Genomic DNA, 18,762 nt, shown 5'->3' with positions numbered 1-18,762 from the left:
ATGTCAAGGAAGGAACCTGCAGCCTTCAGGATTCTCATCCATTAGCCCAAATAACATCTCTATGAAGCTGTGATGCATTTGTTAATGGATTCCAGAGAGTGAGATGTGCTATAATGGGCCTGTGCACTTATGATTGGAGAACAATGATACACAGTAGCCTGGAGCAGTAAAATTCTTTTATTTTGCAATGCCTATTGCCCTTTGTGAAAAAAGGTCAAATCACTGTCATCAAAAAGATAATCACTGTATCAGGGTGTGCTAGAGAAAATGTTTATTTTGAAACTGAAGTGAAATTGATGCCATTGATATAAGGCCAAGGCTTCCCAACTCAGAACATAAGGAGCCTATAACTATTGATGCAAATTCCGCAATTTAGGATAATATTACTGACTAATTTTTTTTTTAAAATAGGTCTGGGAGGGTAGGAAAAAAGTTATTTAGGAAGCCCCTTGTGAAAGTGTTTTCACCCTTTTTTGGAATCAATCTACACATTTATTAGACATAAGACCAGGAAGACTAGACCTCCAGCTACTGACAGGCGTAATAAATGAATGGAAATTGTAACAAGTTGTTTGGGAATGAACGGTATGAAAAAAAGACTGAACAGCACTGGAGATTTAGCTGGTGATATATAAACATGAAGTGGAATTTAGGCCCTGAGACCACAATGTAATAACCACGAGCAGCGAAGAGCGAGAAGTCCAAATATTACATTATTCACGCAGCTGCCTGATTTACTGAACTCTGATAAGTGTCAACAACTGCTCTTCATTCTAATAGAAGCCATCAAGCTAACATCTATCTGATGGGTCGTAATCTGGTTTCTGTTTAGTAAAAATCACCTTTTATCATGTATCCGTAGAGCGTGAATAGCGTTTTGTGCCCATCTGAGGAAACAAGATAGTCAGATTGCCTCTTCAACATCGGATGGCACGTACTTGCAGCCTAACCTGTTTATCATTTACATCTTATGAAACCTGGGGCCTCTAATTCCCTTTTCAATTTTTGTAATAATATTGTCCTCAAACTGCTAGAAAACCAGCATAATGGTGATTGTATTAGAGTCTCTTTTTCTAAGAGCAGATGCAATCCACCCTGAATATGTATTGGTCTAAAATTCATAGGAAATGGCAGAGACTGGCCGGGACTTACATTTACCAAAATAATTAAACTAAACATCCAACAATTTGTTCATCAAATGTATCTATTTGGAAAAAAAATGAATAGTTTCCTATCCTCGCCTACTAGTGCAAGGTGGTGTAAATTGGAATTGCAGGGTTGAGGCCAATGTTGAGGACATTTTGTAGGTTGGCTAAGCCACTTCTCCAGCCACAATATGTCTTAAATATTACCAGAACATTTCCAGTTGGATGTCACCAAGGGATATGCCATGACCTGAAGGAATGAGAACACTTAGAGACTTTTGATTGTACATAAACAACAGAAAACATCTCATTAGCTGTAGCTTGTGTCTTTGTGAATTCATATATAATGGCTCTCTTTCATCTGCCCACCGCTGTCCTATGAGATAATCCAAATCTGCAGATGCTGCGGAGCAAGGGACTGAGCTGCTGGCTTGGTGCCTGTTACACATAGCTGGCCACTTGCCACCAAGCTCATCTCACTAATAATAATATATATTCATTTTTTTTCAATTTATTTTTTTTTTTATTATATTTAGAGTAATATACTGATATTGTGTAATATCTTCTAATAAAATAATTTAAGTCTGTCTTTTTTAATATATAGTATAATATAAGGGGGGCCCTATCGAATGACGCCTTGAAAAAGTGGGCTCTGGCCCAAAATAGGTTGGGAACCTATGATTTAGACCAACCTTTCTCAATCACTTGATATGGTTTTCATGCCTCAGAGAGTACTTACTATTTATGAGGGGTTTCAGGTGACCCTTTGCTAAAACCAAATATTGGGGAAAACCCTCTTGCATTGGTAGCCAGCAGAAAGAAAGTCCACACCTATAGTATTGGCTGGAATACCACTTACTAAAAAGATCATTTATGTCACACAGCTAGCTACACCAGGTTGTGTTGGCCCCAGGAATATGCAGGAATCCTAAAAAAGAGGATAGCTCAACAGTTCAATAAATCCTTAGCAGCCTCTAAGGAACCTCTGGGGTTCCACAAAACCCTGGCTAAGAATGGATGATTTAGACAGGCTGGAGAAAGTGGTATGGGGACATATTGGATGTATGATTTAAGTGTCAATAATTGTAAAAACAGTTCAGATCATTTGCTTTAAAAGACCCTTTAAAAGGCATATGAATGCCACAAGGTAACTTTAAATTAAACCAAACCTTAAATAAATTGTTTTTTAAATAATTGTATAAATTTATATAACTAAATATCTATTTCTTATTTTTTAGCTTTTGTGTGCTGTCATCGCTGGAATGCTACATTATTTCTTCCTTGCTGCATTTGCCTGGATGTGCATTGAAGGAATTCACCTGTACCTTATTGTGGTCGGTGTCATCTATAACCGTGGATTCTTGCACAAAAACTTCTACATTTTTGGCTATTTTGGTCCAGCTGTGGTGGTCGGCGTTTCCGCTATTCTGGGATACAAATATTACGGCACGGATAAAGTGTGAGTATGCTGAAGTGAAGGCACTGCATTTAGATATATTTTCTCAAACAAATGAATTATTTATGCAATAATATTTTATTTATCTTGAAGATGTTGGCTGAGTACGGAAAACAATTTTATATGGAGTTTTATTGGACCGGCCTGTCTCATCATTCTTGTGAGTACAGAGTTTGTGTTTTATTAATATACACAAGTGTTTATTGTCTTTTTTTGCATTAAGTAAGATATGAAGGCTGGTTTAACTACACTATACATATAGCTTGAATAGGCTGGAATAGGTAGGAACAGATAAAGAAAGGATTCTGTAACTGCATCCTCAGTACAAGCAACCTATTTGATATGCAAATATGTAAAAAGTAGGACTTGACCACCTAATGTTTGCTTCGTTGGGCTGTTGTGCTAGATTTCATAATGTGGCAAGACCTTGGGGCAATGGAGTTCAGTCCACGTGACAAATCCACCTCACTATACTCATTCATACTTCTATTTGGATGTGCTGCATATATTATATCTCTATTTTTTCTATTTTCTACTTAACATTTTGGATTTTTTCCAATCTTTCACTGGCCTTAACAATGGTCTCAGGACGAATAGAGTGAGTGAATCTCTCAAGTGAGGACAAAGATATGACAACAGCTTAATCTTTCACATTCCAAAAAACAAAAAATTCAATGTTAGAAAGGCATTAAATATATCTAATAGTATATTAACCAGAAGTTTGCATTAGCAAACGCAATAGCAAAATGCATTAGCATCCAACAATTATTCTGCACCAGCTAAGAATGAAAGTACCAAGGCTGTGAGCTGATTTTTCTAGTAAAGGAGGGCCGTCCAACATCACAGTGATAGATGGCCCCGCTACACCTCTCCCACCTCTTGTCTATCTCCGTATCTTGGCATCCTAGGTAGAGGGTAAAAAAAAATCATTTTTTTATGCACTTTGGAGGGCAAACAGATGTGTGTGTGTTTTGAAATTACTAAATACTCTCATTGCATGTGCTAACTTTACACAGTTATCAGAGTAAAATATTGCATACATTTAAATTAATAGTTAACAATATGCTGGTGCTCCCATTTTGGCACAACATGGGTTACTCCTTTTGCACCCCAAGCATCTGCATGACAATAATTGCAGCGTTAAAGATTCCCCCCAATCAGCCAATTTGTAAATCTCAAGAATTAGCTGGTGTAGTTGCCAAGTTTTAAAGAAGCTATTTAGAAGTCGATAATTTTGAAAGCAATTACGGATCATTATTGAACTGAGCTGACGTGAATCTTAAGCTACAGGTTTGTTAATTTTTTTTATTTAATCTTTAGGTTAGTGGTAGGTGATGACACATAATGAGAATCGTTCTACTGCTTACGTCTGTACAAGTGCCAGCTGCTGCAGATCGTTAGTAGTGATGATGATACAAATAACATTAAAAGGACTGCAGTTTGATCCCAGCAGTTCCTGTTATGGTACAAACAGGGAAGCCAATCAACCAGTGGGATCTAAGTCTATAGGAATAAGAATGGATCAATTGGATATTATCTTTAAAATAAAGGTTTTATTTACACTATCTGTCAATATTAATCAAATGTCAATTGTAGTGATTTCATTTTGCTGTGATTCATCTCATTGGATGAAAAAAGAATATTTAGTTAATAACTATAGGCACTTAGCGGCTGTTATTGCCAAGCAATCAGTAATAGAAAAATCATAAGTTGTGTCTCCCTAAATTAAAATCTTTCACCCTAGTGAACAGCTATTTTCAACTAGGGTTGCGTGGACCCTAGGGCTCCTCCAAAGGTTGCTAGGGGTTCCTCAAAATGTGGCTGATTGATCCAATGCTACAATGTTTTAGTTGTCTACAAAGGTGGTCATCTAGCCAGCACATTCTTTCCACTGGTAACAAATTTAGGAAGTTTTTTGTACTGAACCCCAATTGGTTTAGCCAAATTGGTTCTCTGAGACCTGAAATTTATTTGAAGGGTTCCTCAGGGGTAAAAAGTTTGAGAAAAATTTGAGAAAAGTTTGGATCTCTGGACTCTACTCCACCACACGTTTTGATTCCGAATGGTTACTTGTACAATCCAATTAAAGTAAATGTAAACCATAACTTGATCATGTTCACATACAACATATTTTCTCCAGCATTGGCTACACATCATTGCTCTAGATCTGCTTCTCAAAAACAACAACAGTGGGACTGAGGCAACAGGCTACTTGTGGTGTCAACTGGGGCACTTATGAAAAGTTGTCAATGCAGAAGCACAATTAGGAAATTATAGTCACTCTATAAAAGAAAGTACCTGAACAAGGACATTCAAGGAAGGCTTGCCAGTTTTTATTTTTTATGGCAATTTATAGATATGAATATGGGCACAGGTCTCTAACCCGAGGCATTTCACCAATAGGCGTCATCAGGGGATGTACACAGAACATCAGAGCAGCTGTTTACATATGACACAAAATATGTGTGGGTATATTTTCATATGCTGTTAAACAGCTGCTCTGACATTTTCTGTACATCCCCTGATGAAGCCTATTGGCGAAATGTGTCGGGATAGAGACCTTTGACATTTGTACCACTTTAATATTCAGTCAGACAACTGAGTGTCTAGTTATAAAAGGCTAACTCCTTGAAAGTCCACCCTCAGGAGAAGCCTGATTTTCATGTGTGTTATATTTTGTACTTTACTTATTGTTTATATTGTCAATGTGTCTTGCTTACATTTGCATACTTGTATGCATGCTAAATATATACTTTTGACTTTTGCCACCAAAAAACCCTGTCTTTTTCTTCCTTGAAAATTTCTTCTAATTTTACAAATATACAACTTGCAACTATTACCAGGAACTTTTTTACATAAAGTTGGTCTCCTATATGTTTATCGCTTCTTTAACTTCACATCAAAGTCCGGTGAGTCAGTCACAGTTCCTTGTCAAGCCTTTGCAGACTTTATTTTTTTCAGAAGTGGCTCTAAACATCTAAATTGTTCCTGAAACTTTGAAAGCACAAAAATAAAGTTTGACATGTCAGCTGCACTTTGGAAAAACCCAGCGGGAGGTTCAAGAAGAAAACCACGTCAACAGTCTGATAATCTGATAGTTCAAATATTGCCTTGTATCACCTGTTATTGGTGATCGGACATTGCAGAAGATTACACTGTCATCTTCATGTTTCACAAATTCCCTGATAACCTGTAATCATCACAGTTATTTTTAACCCAAATTGTAGCATTAGATGGGAGCTGGCTATTTCACATGAGCGGATGAGATGAAACTCACCCTCTGGAAAAAAAGACTTTCTGGAAAGATGTTTTACCTTTATTAGTTTGATGAATAGTTGTAGATGCAGATGGTTTATCCTAAACCATATGGCTGCATCTAAACTATATGGCGGGGCAGCAGCCAAGTAAACTGGATTTAATACATTTTGAGACATATAAAGAGACTTGTAAAGTGCTCTTGTCTGACCTTAAACTTTTTTGTGATCAGAGTAGGTTCAGACCTGCTTCTGGATTGAGCAATTCGACATGACTGCACATTTGACAACTGCCGGCAGTGAGGGGTACTCATACTGCTCACTGCCACCCCAGTCATTTTCTTTGGGGCTGCCACCATGAGAAGATACATGTAGCATCTACCCAAGTGGCAGCAGTTCCCTGGCATGGGGAAGTGTTAAACACACAACAACCTCATGACCAGTGTGAATATAACCTAACAGTGCTAAAGGTACAGGTACTTTGTAGTAATTGTGATTCTCCATCTGTAAATCCCATGCCAAGGGCCATATATGTGACCTCTACTTCTACCTAAGTTACATAGTCAGGTTGAAAAAACGCATAAGTCCATCAAGCTCAACCATTAGGAAAATAGACATATCCCAGATAAAATCCTATATACATAGTTGATCCAGAAGAAGGCAAAAAACCCTTATAAAACATAGTTTAATTTGCTCCAATAGGGGAAAAAATTATCCCATCGGATGTTCCCTGGATCAACAGTCTCTGTTGTCTTTACTTTAAAACTTTAATACCCAGTATGTGCTTCTAGAAAAGCATCCAACATTTTCTTAAAGCAATCTATAGAAAGTGCTGAAACTACTTTCTGAAATTAGAGTAAGGCATCAAGCCCTTTCCTTGTTATTTAATATATTAATTCCTTTACTGACCACTAAAAATTAAATTATGTAAAGTGGGACCTAGCAGTGCCTAATTTGGGGCAAACGGTGATGTGACAGCATAAACTGCATAAAAAGAAAAGCATCTCAGATCAGTTATATGAATAAGATATAAAATGTTTAATCTTCTGTTGTGTTTCCCCGATTCCTTAGTTTACCCCTCACACTATGAAAACATTTTTTAAAAAACTTCTCCGTTTCCATTACATAACCTATGTTACTTTCAGTAATGCCAGAATTTGGTGAGTGGCAAATGTTGGAATTCACAGCAAACTCAACGTTGTACAAACTCTTCTCACGGTGCCAAAAGTTCTGCTTTGAAGATAAAAATCTATGTAATGAATATAAAAAGTACATCTTCTAGAAGGCTTTCCTTGGATCAGTATTGTTTTTATATCTTTCATGTCATTCTCTCACTTTGCAGGTTAATCTGATGGCATTTGGTGTGATTATCTACAAAGTTTTTCGACATACTGCAATGTTAAAACCAGAAGGTAGTTGCTATGAAAACATACGGTGAGTAATCTGAAATTCTAAAGTGAACGAATACAGGAACATCTCAAATGGGGAAGCGTATTAATAAAAAACGGCACAACTGTGCTTCTGGCGATACAACATATTTATGACACATTTGACAGCGCAGTGAAACAATAAACAATATTTACTACCTTTCTTACAAAGGCACTGCTCTAATTCTGCAGTATCCCTTGTGTTTAGTGGGGTATATTCAAATTGGGCTTCTTCCATAGGGAGTCTACAGTTGCCTACAGCTGGCTGTGAAATGTTTACGGGGCAATTGCGTTGATTTACGAAAAAACATAGGCTGTTCACATAGCAAACTGAATTATCCCTTAGCAATGAATATTTTCTTTATCTTAGTAAATGAGATGAAGTTCTGCTGACTTCAACTATTTAAATTTGTGGATGTAAAAACCATTTTATTTTTATTTTCTTTGCATTCTTTGCACTGCAAATTATCAACACATTCATTAACCAAACAGGTATTCTCCACATTGATTATTGGTTGTGCTGTGAGTTGTGGATGAAGTAATTATAGCAGGGGTTCCCTGAAGACCTCAAAGTTATTTCAAGGGTTCCCACATGTTATAAAGGTCAAATAACACTGGTGAAGAGGTTGTGATTCTCCAGGTTGTGTGAATGGTCAGCTCTCTCCTGTCACCAGAAAAGGTTCCCGGTCTTTGTGAGGGGAGGAAATCATTAGCTGAAGGTGTTTCTTCTCCACCTAATTACTGAAGTTGACACCCAAAAAGGCAAGTGGATTAAAAAGAATACAATCCTGGCTCTAGATCTTGGTTTAATTGGAGGAAAGCCAAAAGGCTCCTCCTGAAGTCTCCTGGGGTCTGAGGAACTCCTAAAGCTGGATACATAGGCCTGAAAAGAGACTGTCATTGGAAGAGTTACCCACTCCAATAGGAAACCACATCAGTAGAGTCAGTGTTCTTGGGGAATCAAGGACAGAGAGCAATTAACTTAGGCTTATGCACTGTGTTGTCCCACTGCCTCCCAGATGGTAATCATGGTTCATTGAGAAGAAAGCCAGAAGTCTCTTGGGGCCTGAGGAACTCCTAAAGCCTCATACAGAGGCCTCAGAAGGAGAAGGGGAGACCCATTGAAGTTTTCATTTTAGAAGCCCACAAGTGCTAGGATTTTGGGACTGTCATTGAAAGTCTTAAGGGTAAACCACTCCCATAAGAAGCTTCATATGAAGAGTCAGTGTTCCTGGGGAATCGAGCATAGAAGGCAAGGAGCTTTAGTCTGTGTTGTCCCACAGATAATGAGCCTGGTGTGTGGCATTTTCAATAAACACCCCTAGACCTGAACTAAACTTGAGCCGTGTGTGTCATTTCTGACCCAAATGAGAGGAACCTTACAAAAACCAGCAGCTTCTACATTGGTGAGTTTTTAATTAATTCATTTTGGGGTCAAATGGTATGTGGAGCATATTCGATTGGCACTCAAGTTTGATGGCCAAGCCATTCGATCACTTTGATCAAATTTAAATTTAGGAATTTGAGTAAAATTTGTGTTCAACTCAAATTAGGACCTCAAAACTACAATTGCTATATTAGAAGCCTATACCTTTACAAGGGTTTACGTTGACAGGTATTAGCTTCCTGTGTTTGACATGCATTTCAAACATAGATCACCAAAATCTCCATGATTTTCATGGAACAGAAAACATAGCAGTTCAATATCTCTATTTGACCTGGTTTGCTTGGTGTTTCTTTGGATGAAGCATGTCCAACTGTGGTACATTTGAGCTGCAGGCGATTCAGGAAAGTAGCTGTATTCATTTGAATAGGTAACAACACCCATTGGCTTGAGCCCTAAGGATGCATGATAGGTAATATCTGTTTGCAAGGTTTATTACTTCACTGCCCTATCTAACACCATCAAATTTCTCTAGTGTCAAGAGGTGGAGAAATGCATAAAACCAATATACATTTTTTAATAATTTCAGTTCTAAAAATAAAATGGTAGCGGTGCACAGGGAAAAGCTGAATTTCTAAGCTGTACCAACTCACGTGTTATTAAAGACAGACGTTTCCTGTGGGGAATTCCTCAGAGTAGATTAAAAATGAAGTCATATGGCACTGCCAGCCTTGCCATTCTCCAGGGAAGTCATATTTACTAAAGACTTTTTATTTTAGAGTACAGCTGTGCAATCAGCATAATGCCGTGATGGCGAAGGTCTGGGAGGTAGATAGCTTGCTTGGTGCTTTCAGTGATGAGGATTTTAGTGTACTTTAGAAGTATTATTTTAGGGTCTGCGTTCTTCCATGCAGTTTACCTGCTTCTATGGCAGCACTAACAAGTTGGTGTGCTTGAGTATTAGGGCTTCTTTGTTTCCCTAAGCACTTTGAAAAAAACTTTTTAAATTTCTGGCCAGGTTCAAGAGTGAACAAAGTCATATGTGTGCAGGAAAATAACAGATGATTATTGCTGATCATCACATCATCCACCTTTGTAACACTATCCACGATTTTATTTCCTAATATTGGCTCTGGCAATAAAAGCAAGGGTTAGTTTCACACAAAGCTTACTAAACAAGTCTAAAGAGGATTTTCATAATTTCACTACAACCCAAAACCTGTGGGATTGGAAACTCCCAGATGGCCCAGCACCCTGCCATCCTGCTCTTGGAAAACAGATCTGATGTAATGCTACCCAATAACTGGATAAATATAAATTATTAGGAATCTTTACCAATGATGGTATAATTTGATTTTAATGTTGATATGAAGAAACCTATTTAATCACAGGGGCCAACAGCCTTCTGACTAAAATGTCACTGACTTGCCAAATGTCCATTAGAGATGGTCATTGAATTGCAGAAAATTCAACTTTTTTGGCAAATCCCATCTATATGTCATGCAAATTGCACTAAATTGAAACAAATCCAATCAAAATCTGCCAGCATAGCATTTAATTGGCTCAAGTCAACTGTTTTTTGTTGTTGTTTGTATATATTTATTGTAAAACTGTCCTTGTTCATGTTTCTGCAGGTCATGTGCACGAGGTGCTCTTGCTCTTCTGTTCCTCCTTGGTGCTACATGGATGTTCGGTGTCCTCCATGTTGTAAATGGTTCGGTAGTTACAGCTTACCTCTTCACAATCTCCAACGCATTCCAGGGAATGTTTATCTTTATTTTCCAATGTGTGTTATCCAAGAAGGTGAGTAGTATTACTATAACTGTTTAACAATAATGTCACAGGTATCTTAACAGCCAAAACCAAATCAGAAAATTTTAGTTGGTAAGGTTGGAAAAAAGTTTAATTTGTTCTTCAGTCTGTCCCAGCCATTGGTGACCACCAGCTCATGGAAATTGTAAGAGGCCTGTTGAGCCTGTTAAAGATGTTTGCAATTGTTGCTGGAAAGGTGAACTTCATTTTGGATTTGGATATTGTGGGTCATGTGGAGTATGAATTGAACTGAGGCACGTTTAAACAACACTGCCACCTATTTGTGACTTACGTGGTTCCAACATGTTAATGACATTGTAATACCTTATTTTCTGGTGAGATCATTATTGAGTATCTGAGCATCTCTGTGCATTGAGAACCCATACACACCCACAAGTAATATTGACCATCCATTATTAAAAACTGAAATCTAATAAATGAAATGGGTGTGCCAGTTACAGTAAAGCTAGGGAGGAAAAGGCTAAATAATACTGGACGTCATCCAACCAGGAAATGAGATGGGCTTTATCCAACTGGCTACAGCTTCCAATGTACATTGTGAGAAATTCACAGTGAACAGTGAAATCAGAGTAAGCTTTAGCTGATAGGAAGGCAGATTACCTTCAATCACATGTTGCCAAAAAAAACAGAAAGCATGCAAGATGATTAAATCACCAAGCTCTGTCTATTATTCTTTGCAAGGTGACAATTCACCTTGGTAAGTGAATGGACAATATTACTTCAGTAAATTGCCCCCATTAATAGGGGAGTATAGGTATTGCCCTAAGGCAGGAAGTATATTGGGGCTTTGGAACACCTCTACTCACTCCTAATTTCTATACATAGCTGGGAGTGTTCTAAAGTATACAGAATTCCTTTTCATTATTCTTCTAATTGGAATCACACGAGTGTAATAGTGATTTTGCTATTCAGGCACAATCATCTGTCCTCAGTTTATAGGCAAACTACAGAACTTTTCTCATCAATAAAAAAAAATGATTATTTTCAAAGCTAGTTAGCAGCATCCAACAGCTATAATAGTCTTGCTCTACAGTAATTGGTGAACCATTACCTGTGATTTAAATCAATATAAGCTCTATTTACTTACATTTAGACTTTCTGGATGATGATTAAACCTGCTGTTGTTGGTAATCCTCATTGGTAACACGTTTTTTAAGGCCTGGGATAAAAGTGTTTGCTGAGAACTTTTAATAAATAGTAACTACGCTGTAACTTTGCTACTTACGGCAACATAAAGCCGTCTGATAGAGCAAGTCCGCACTTGTGGTTACATCGCTTGTTTATTTGTTTGTTTGTTTTCTTGGCCTCATGTTATAGCTGCATATCAATTACCACTCGAGAGATCATTCGTATGCAAAACGCATTCTGTGCTCTCTGAATATTTCCATACATTATCTCCGAAAATGACTGGGTAATTCCAAAAGGCTGGGAAGCACAGGCATGTTAAAGACTTTGGCTTTATGAATCTCCGTAAACTCACTGGAGCCTATTTACTAAACAACAAAAAGCATTCTTCTGGGGGTAGAATAGCACGCTTTATGATGTCTCAACACAGAGAAAAAGTATTGCTTATTTTTTTTTTCTGTAAAATTTAAATTGAACCTGCACATTGCCCTTTGAGGTAAAATAACAGGTTCACTTTACTGTACAAGCTAGTAAGAGGAGGCAATTATTCCCTGGTGAAAATGTGATGTACTCCCTGCATTCCTCCTATTATGCAGTGTTCATTACCTAGATGACCAATCAAAGTGATTGCCATACTTATCCCCTTCCTTTTTTGAACTACTAATCATTGGAATGCTGTCAGTACCAGCTCACTACTGGTGGGTAGCATACACAGCCGCAGTACTCCCATTGGTTGGTGGTTATTGGGGTAATACCACCACTAACAATCATTACCAAATAGAAATAATGCCCGCTGTGTAGTTTAGTGACTTAGCTCTAATGGCTATCCATGCCACATATGTTAGGTTAGAGATGGAGACATACGTCACTAGGTGCCAGTAAGAACATGCCAGGCCCTGGTCATAGTGTCTTGTAGGACGTTTATCATTGAAAAGGAAAAGCCAGGGCAACATAGATGGTGGGGTTGTTCTGGATTATTCCTGTAGTCCATCAGACATATGACATCAGTCAATATGCCTGCTGCAGAGTTTAATGCTTGTTGAGTGAAAGTCATAGTGGGCAGGCAAAGTAAACTAACTGTCTTCAGTACAGTAAGAAGACTATCTGCAAGAATAAAAAAAGAAACACAGGGCTGGAGTTCACCCTAAAAAATGCCATGATCAGTATATGTTCTTTATATTTTCCTGATGTTCACATTTAAACAGGAGTCCATGGAGAGGGGTTCAGGAGCAAAGTATTTTGTATCTTATGAATTGGGTCAGGCTAGATGCTCCTCAAGAGTAGTCAAGGAATCTAACAATCTTACCCACCCAGACATTGGAAGGTGCAAAGTGTTCCACTGCACGAGGGCTCCAGACATACCTCAGCCAACACAGGCTCCCAGGGGGAACCCAAGTCAATTTGGTGTAAGGGGGACCAAGTCATTTATGTACAGGGGTTCTGCAACAATTTTGCGCCATTGTACCCACCCATATGGAGTACAAAAACAAATTTTATGATTCCCACTTTCTCTCCCACAGCAGATTATTTATATCAGATCTCAAGTGTATTGAAATTGGCTTGCTCTGTTATTTATTAATTGGCTTTAAGCAATTTTCTTGTAAGGTAACATATGTTTTACACAATGTCTTTTCTTTTTCAGATACAAGAAGAATATTACAGACTATTCAAGAATGTGCCATGTTGTCTTATGTGTCTGAGATAAACAGAAGGAGCAGTTATAATCCACAGCAAATATTTGTAATTCCCCACACCATAAAGTAGAGCCACCATACATGCATGATGACTGTAACAGTATTTACAGGGTACAGCATGTGTCTGTATGTTAAATGTCCTAGAGCCTTTTAAAAAATAATTGTTCTAATATTGCCCCAGCAATACATTCATTTCAAATGTCTGAAATAAGAGCTGCCTGTTTTTCTCATAACAGCCAATTATTGATCATTTGGACCAAATGAAAAAAAAGTGTCTGGGGAGGAATCAGATCATATTTGTTTCCATCTTCGATTGTTTCAAAACAGTGTTGGAGAATTTAGGCGGATTGCTATGAGCACCAAGAGCGGTCCCTCTTTTAGACATCTTTTTACATGTGGTCTATTGACCTTGGGTTGACACTGCTAAAATACAATTTGTGGCCAATTTTTTTCATCATAAGGCTGATTTTATTTCCCTTAAGTGTTGAAAGATCTATTTGGTTATTAGTGTGTGAATAGGGGAGTGTTCTTGATGAGAGAACCTCAAGTTCCTTGTCCCAATGCAGTATTATTAGAAGCAATTGATTTGTAGAGGAACAAAGGTTGCACGTCAGAAACTTTACCAGTTAGATTGGAAATCACCAGTTTATACTGATCGTTGTGACCATATTGGGGGGGACTGATTACTTTGTGTATCAGTGAAAATATCACCAGGACAGGACATACATTTTTAAGTGAGGACAAAGGAATAAAAGCTCTCTAAGTATGGAAAAAGCTCTAGGTATGGTAAGGCTTTCCATTGTAGTCTTTGTATGTTCTTGGGAGATTTTCCCCATTTCTAGTTCCACTAACAACATTGTCCCAAAGGCAGAAAACCTCATACAGAGTAAAACAACTATGGAGATCATTTTAGAAAGAGTTAAGCTGACATGGAGCAAACATTCTCTGGTGGGGAAAATTCCAGGTTCATATGTTTTCAATATCAGATATTGACACCAGAGATTATTTGATGATTTTCAGATTCATAATTTCAATATAAGTAGACTTCTATATCTTGATGGAAAATATTCTAGGTCCATGTGGTTAATTAGGAGTAAATAATTCTCCAACAGGAAATGTTTCAGTGAAAGGCAAATTAACTGCAGATTCCTTTAAATCATGATGCATTCTATCAGATCAACAGTTATGCATCATAAGGATCAAAAGAACAAGAAAAAAAATATTTGATTTATATATAGCCAGGTGGGCCCTCATGCATAATGGTTGGAAATTGACTCTGAACTGTTTTATTAACCTAATGGTGCCCATACACAAAATAAGTGAAAACCTGCAGAAGAAGAAGCCAATAATAATGGTAAAATGTGTGTATATATATATATATATATATATATATGCTTCTATGTGAATGTTTTCCAGTAGGTCACTGCATTTTGATTCCCCTAATAAATTAAATGTTCAGTGACTGCATGCTTTCCTACATTCCCATTCAAGGTAATCATACATATGTCAATTCATAATAACTTCAACTATCAATCCGTTTTCTACATTTACATGTACAGTGTTCCCCCACTCCATTCTAGCTAGAATAGACCAATGAATTAAAAAACAACATTTCCTTTTTTGTTTTTTTATATAGATTTTATTTATAAGAAGAATATATTTTAATAGTTATTTTGCAGTCGCATTGTATTATTTTCTATAGTTGACTAGAATTTACATGTAATTGACAGCCGAAAACCTGCACATTTGCATATCATCCGCTGCAACAATTTCTGAAGATATTTACAACATAATGATGTCACATGCTCTCTTAGAATATCAATGAGCGGGTCTGCATATGACAGATGTGCATTAAGTATTAGCAGAAGGGAACCTTGAGCGATACAGTGATAATCTATGTTAATTTGATCAAATGCATTATGTAACTCACAAAGCTGTTTATATGCTTGGGTGGAGAAAGGACAGGCATTTAATACAAGGTAAAGGTATTTTATGAAATTGCCAAATATACCTAGTTTTTTAGATGAGTGATTCTGGAATGCTGATCAGTTGTAGTCTCCATCATAACCTTTGCAATGCCAAGTAATATCAGGAGGACTTTCCAAACATATAGCTAACTATGCACTCAAAATATGCACTATATGGTCAAGAGTATGTGGATATCTGACCATAATGCCTGTATTAGATTTCCTCATACGTTTCCCCACCTTTGAGGTTTTATAGACTTCCAACAGGTATTTCACAAGTTTTTGGAAGGAAAGAAATTGTACTTATTCAGCCAAACGAGCATTTGTGTTGCCAATTACTCAAGAAGGGTTGAGGTTGGAGTTCTGTATAGGCAATCTGATTTCCTTAACGCCAACATAGTCAAACTAAATCTTTATGGAGTTGACTTTGTGCGACCTAGGTCATGCTGGAGCCTAAAAGGGCCAGTCCCAAACTGTTGCCAAAAGTTTGAAACAGGAAAATTGTCCAGAATGTCTTTGTATTCTGTAGTAGTACCAGCAACCTTCACTGAAAACACCTGAATACAATCAGTCGGATGGTCGCCCACATACTTTGTCCTTATAGTATATACAAGAACTTTTCACATGGTTGTCTGTTTAGAACATTGTAAAAAACTAATAAACACAGACTGTTTCTGCAGAATTTAATTTGAGCATTTAAACACCCATGCTTCAAATTCTCAAATTGGAAAAAGGTAAAATGCCCATTTGGGCATTAGGGCATTTTTGGGTGTTTTTTGGAGCATTTGGAAGGTGTTTTCCCCTATTCTAACTCTTCTTTGCCACATATTTGGTTTAAAATATCTTTATAATGCTTAAATATACATACAGTGACCAGGTACACTCTGCTGAAATGTAAAAATTAAACCTCGAGACAAAGAAAACTGGCAAGCTGCCAAGTAGTTTAACTTTTCATCTTGTTGTTGAATGGCACCTGTCCACTGCATTCTCTTTTTTGGTAATCGGGAGATATTGGACTACAATTCCCAGTGATGCTAGAAACCTATTTGTACTACAACTCACAGAAAAGATTAAAAAATGCCACTACTAAGAAATCTCATACAGTAATCAGCTGTAACCTACCTTGTCTGAATGTGATTTGTGATTCATACTTGAGATACAAAACCATTTCACTGTTTGCACCATAGTAAATATCTTGTACTCACCCTTGTTTTACCAACTATGTTTATGTTAAAATTTACCACTTTCAGTTAAAATATTATAAAAATAAAAGAGATTATTGCATTTTGGCAATTAAAAGCTGTATTATAATATCGTTTTAATGTGTGTGTATATATATTCTGTTGCTTATATTGAGTCTTTTGAGCTTTTATGTACCATTTGGATGTACTGTCGGCATGTTATGCTACAATAAATACTTCCTCGTTTTTTTATTGTGGTTTTATTTATTGGGGAATTTGAGCTCAATACAAAAAGGGCTAGAAGAAAACTGGCTAGTGGTAATTTAGGATTCTCATCTTTTAGCATGATTTGCAGACTGTGGACAATAGGTAAAACAAAAGGGAAATACAAAATTGCTTAATTTTATTTAAAACCTAATTACAGTCCATAGGAGAAGTCCACTGTTAAAAGGACTTCTCCTATGCAAGTTGGCATGTTAAATGCCAGGATTTACATCATTCCCTAGGTATATGCACAAGAGCAATCTGTGGATGACAGATCACTGAGTGGGGTATCAAATGTGCCAACGTCTAAGCAGCTACAGCAGCACAGGTGATAAAACAACAATAATTGTACTGCAGAAGGAAGAGCGTTGTCTATCATTTCAAGTGCCTTTTCATTAGTTTTACTGGTAGGGTCAACATGAATTTACAAAATGCTCTAGGACAGTATTTCCCCACCATGGTTCCATGAAACCCTAAGTTTCCTCCAGAGGTTTCTAAGGGTTTCCTGGGCGGTCAACAATTTGAACCACTCATGTCAGGTACCAATGGCACCAAAAATCTTTTTGGCTATCTGGGAGGGTAACATTCCTCCCTCTGGCCACCAATGTTAACACCATTTCCTCATTATTAACTAAATTTTTCCCACTTAGAACCATACTAATGTACTGTGAGCTGTAGATTTATAGAAGGGTTCCCTAAGAGCTGAAGGTTTTTTCAAGGGTTCCACCATGTTAAAAAGGTTGAGAAACACTGTTCTAGGGAATACTCAGAAAAATAGAAATCTGGTCTTGTTGGTATGCACAGCCTTTTATACAGACTGTGAACTTATAGTTTCCCCATAGATCTACTATAATGTCCACATTTTTTTCCCCAGGTAAAACCCAACTGAAATCTTTTTGCTAAGTTTTGGGTAGAATGGGAAAGAGTCAAAAGCAGGAGGGCAGTCATGTGGTTTAGCTCAGACAGCACTCAATCATTTACAATGGGCTGGATTTAATAAAGCTCTACAAGACTGGAGAAGAATATCATGTGAGAACCTGGGTGATTCAGCATGCCTAGAATGGATCTGGTCCCCCATGATAGTCTAGCTTTACCAGCCTTTTGGAGCTTTACCAAATCCAGACCATTGTAAATGATGGAGTAGCATTGCAACAAATCTTGTGTTGTGGACCAGTATTACCATGAAAAGGCCATTTGACTGCATTTGCCTTCCAAACCAACAGTTCCCACTTTTATACTACTTGTTCCTACTTAGAACCTCTGTTTGTATTGGCTGTTATATTATGAGATGATTCCATTCACTTTCTTCCCGAAATATAGTGCATATGTCTCCAATATGGAAATATGGGGACATTTTTTTTAATTTACCTAATTATAGTCTAAAAATAACATTAAATTCAAAATAAATAAAATTAAAATGTATTGTGTGGTTTTTACCTTGTCTGAAGTGCTGCCTTTTGTGGTCCAACTCCCAGGCACATCTGAAGAGAGTACAATATACAACTTGGTTACCATAGAAATGGAATACCCAGAGACCTTCATGGATCTGTAACATGGCAGTATTAAAGCTGGATTTCAGCTAAGGGGCTTAATTATTAAAGGTCAAAAATTAAATATTTAGCTTTTTTTTGTAAGAATCATAGCATCTGACACTTTTGATGGTTTACAAAGCTCTGCAGGGCAATGTGTCAATTCCCGTGTAAAAAGACTTCATAACAAAATTAGTCTGGAGACATCTATTATCTATTTTTTGTTTTTAAATCCGGTGGGGATGTGATCTTATAACAAAAATTGCAAAAACACTAACACAAAAAACTTTAGGAAGAGTGCTTTTATGGTCCTTCTCTAAGGGGAAAAGGCCCTGCCCTCCCTCCCTGCCTGCCCCGCTTCCCTCCCTCCAGGGAAAGGGCTCCTCCCTCACTCCCTCCCTCCCTCCAGGGAAAGGGCTCCTCCCTCACTCCCTCCCTCCCTCCCTCCAGGGAAAGGGCTCCACCCTCCCTCCCTCCAGGGAAAGGGCTTCTCCCTCCCTCCC

General features: G+C 37.5%; 1 protein-coding gene across 1 annotated transcript in view; it reads left to right on the top strand.

Annotated features, from left to right (window-relative positions):
* The window catches only part of ADGRL4 (adhesion G protein-coupled receptor L4), a 107,893-nt gene extending 91,181 nt beyond the window's left edge, over positions 1 to 16,712 (top strand). The window contains exons 12-16 of the mRNA XM_072419528.1: positions 2,384 to 2,604; positions 2,695 to 2,761; positions 7,198 to 7,289; positions 10,301 to 10,469; positions 13,267 to 16,712. Coding sequence (XP_072275629.1) covers positions 2,384 to 2,604; positions 2,695 to 2,761; positions 7,198 to 7,289; positions 10,301 to 10,469; positions 13,267 to 13,329 — 612 coding nt within the window. The 3' untranslated portion in view covers positions 13,330 to 16,712. The remainder of the gene's footprint in view (positions 1 to 2,383; positions 2,605 to 2,694; positions 2,762 to 7,197; positions 7,290 to 10,300; positions 10,470 to 13,266) is intronic.
* Positions 16,713 to 18,762: the final 2,050 nt, after the last annotated feature.

The sequence above is a fragment of the Pyxicephalus adspersus genome, chromosome 8, assembly GCF_032062135.1.
Source record: "Pyxicephalus adspersus chromosome 8, UCB_Pads_2.0, whole genome shotgun sequence".
Classification (NCBI taxonomy): domain Eukaryota; kingdom Metazoa; phylum Chordata; class Amphibia; order Anura; family Pyxicephalidae; genus Pyxicephalus; species Pyxicephalus adspersus.
Note: the sequence above shows the minus strand (reverse complement) of the source record. Positions and strands in the feature narration are given on the sequence as shown.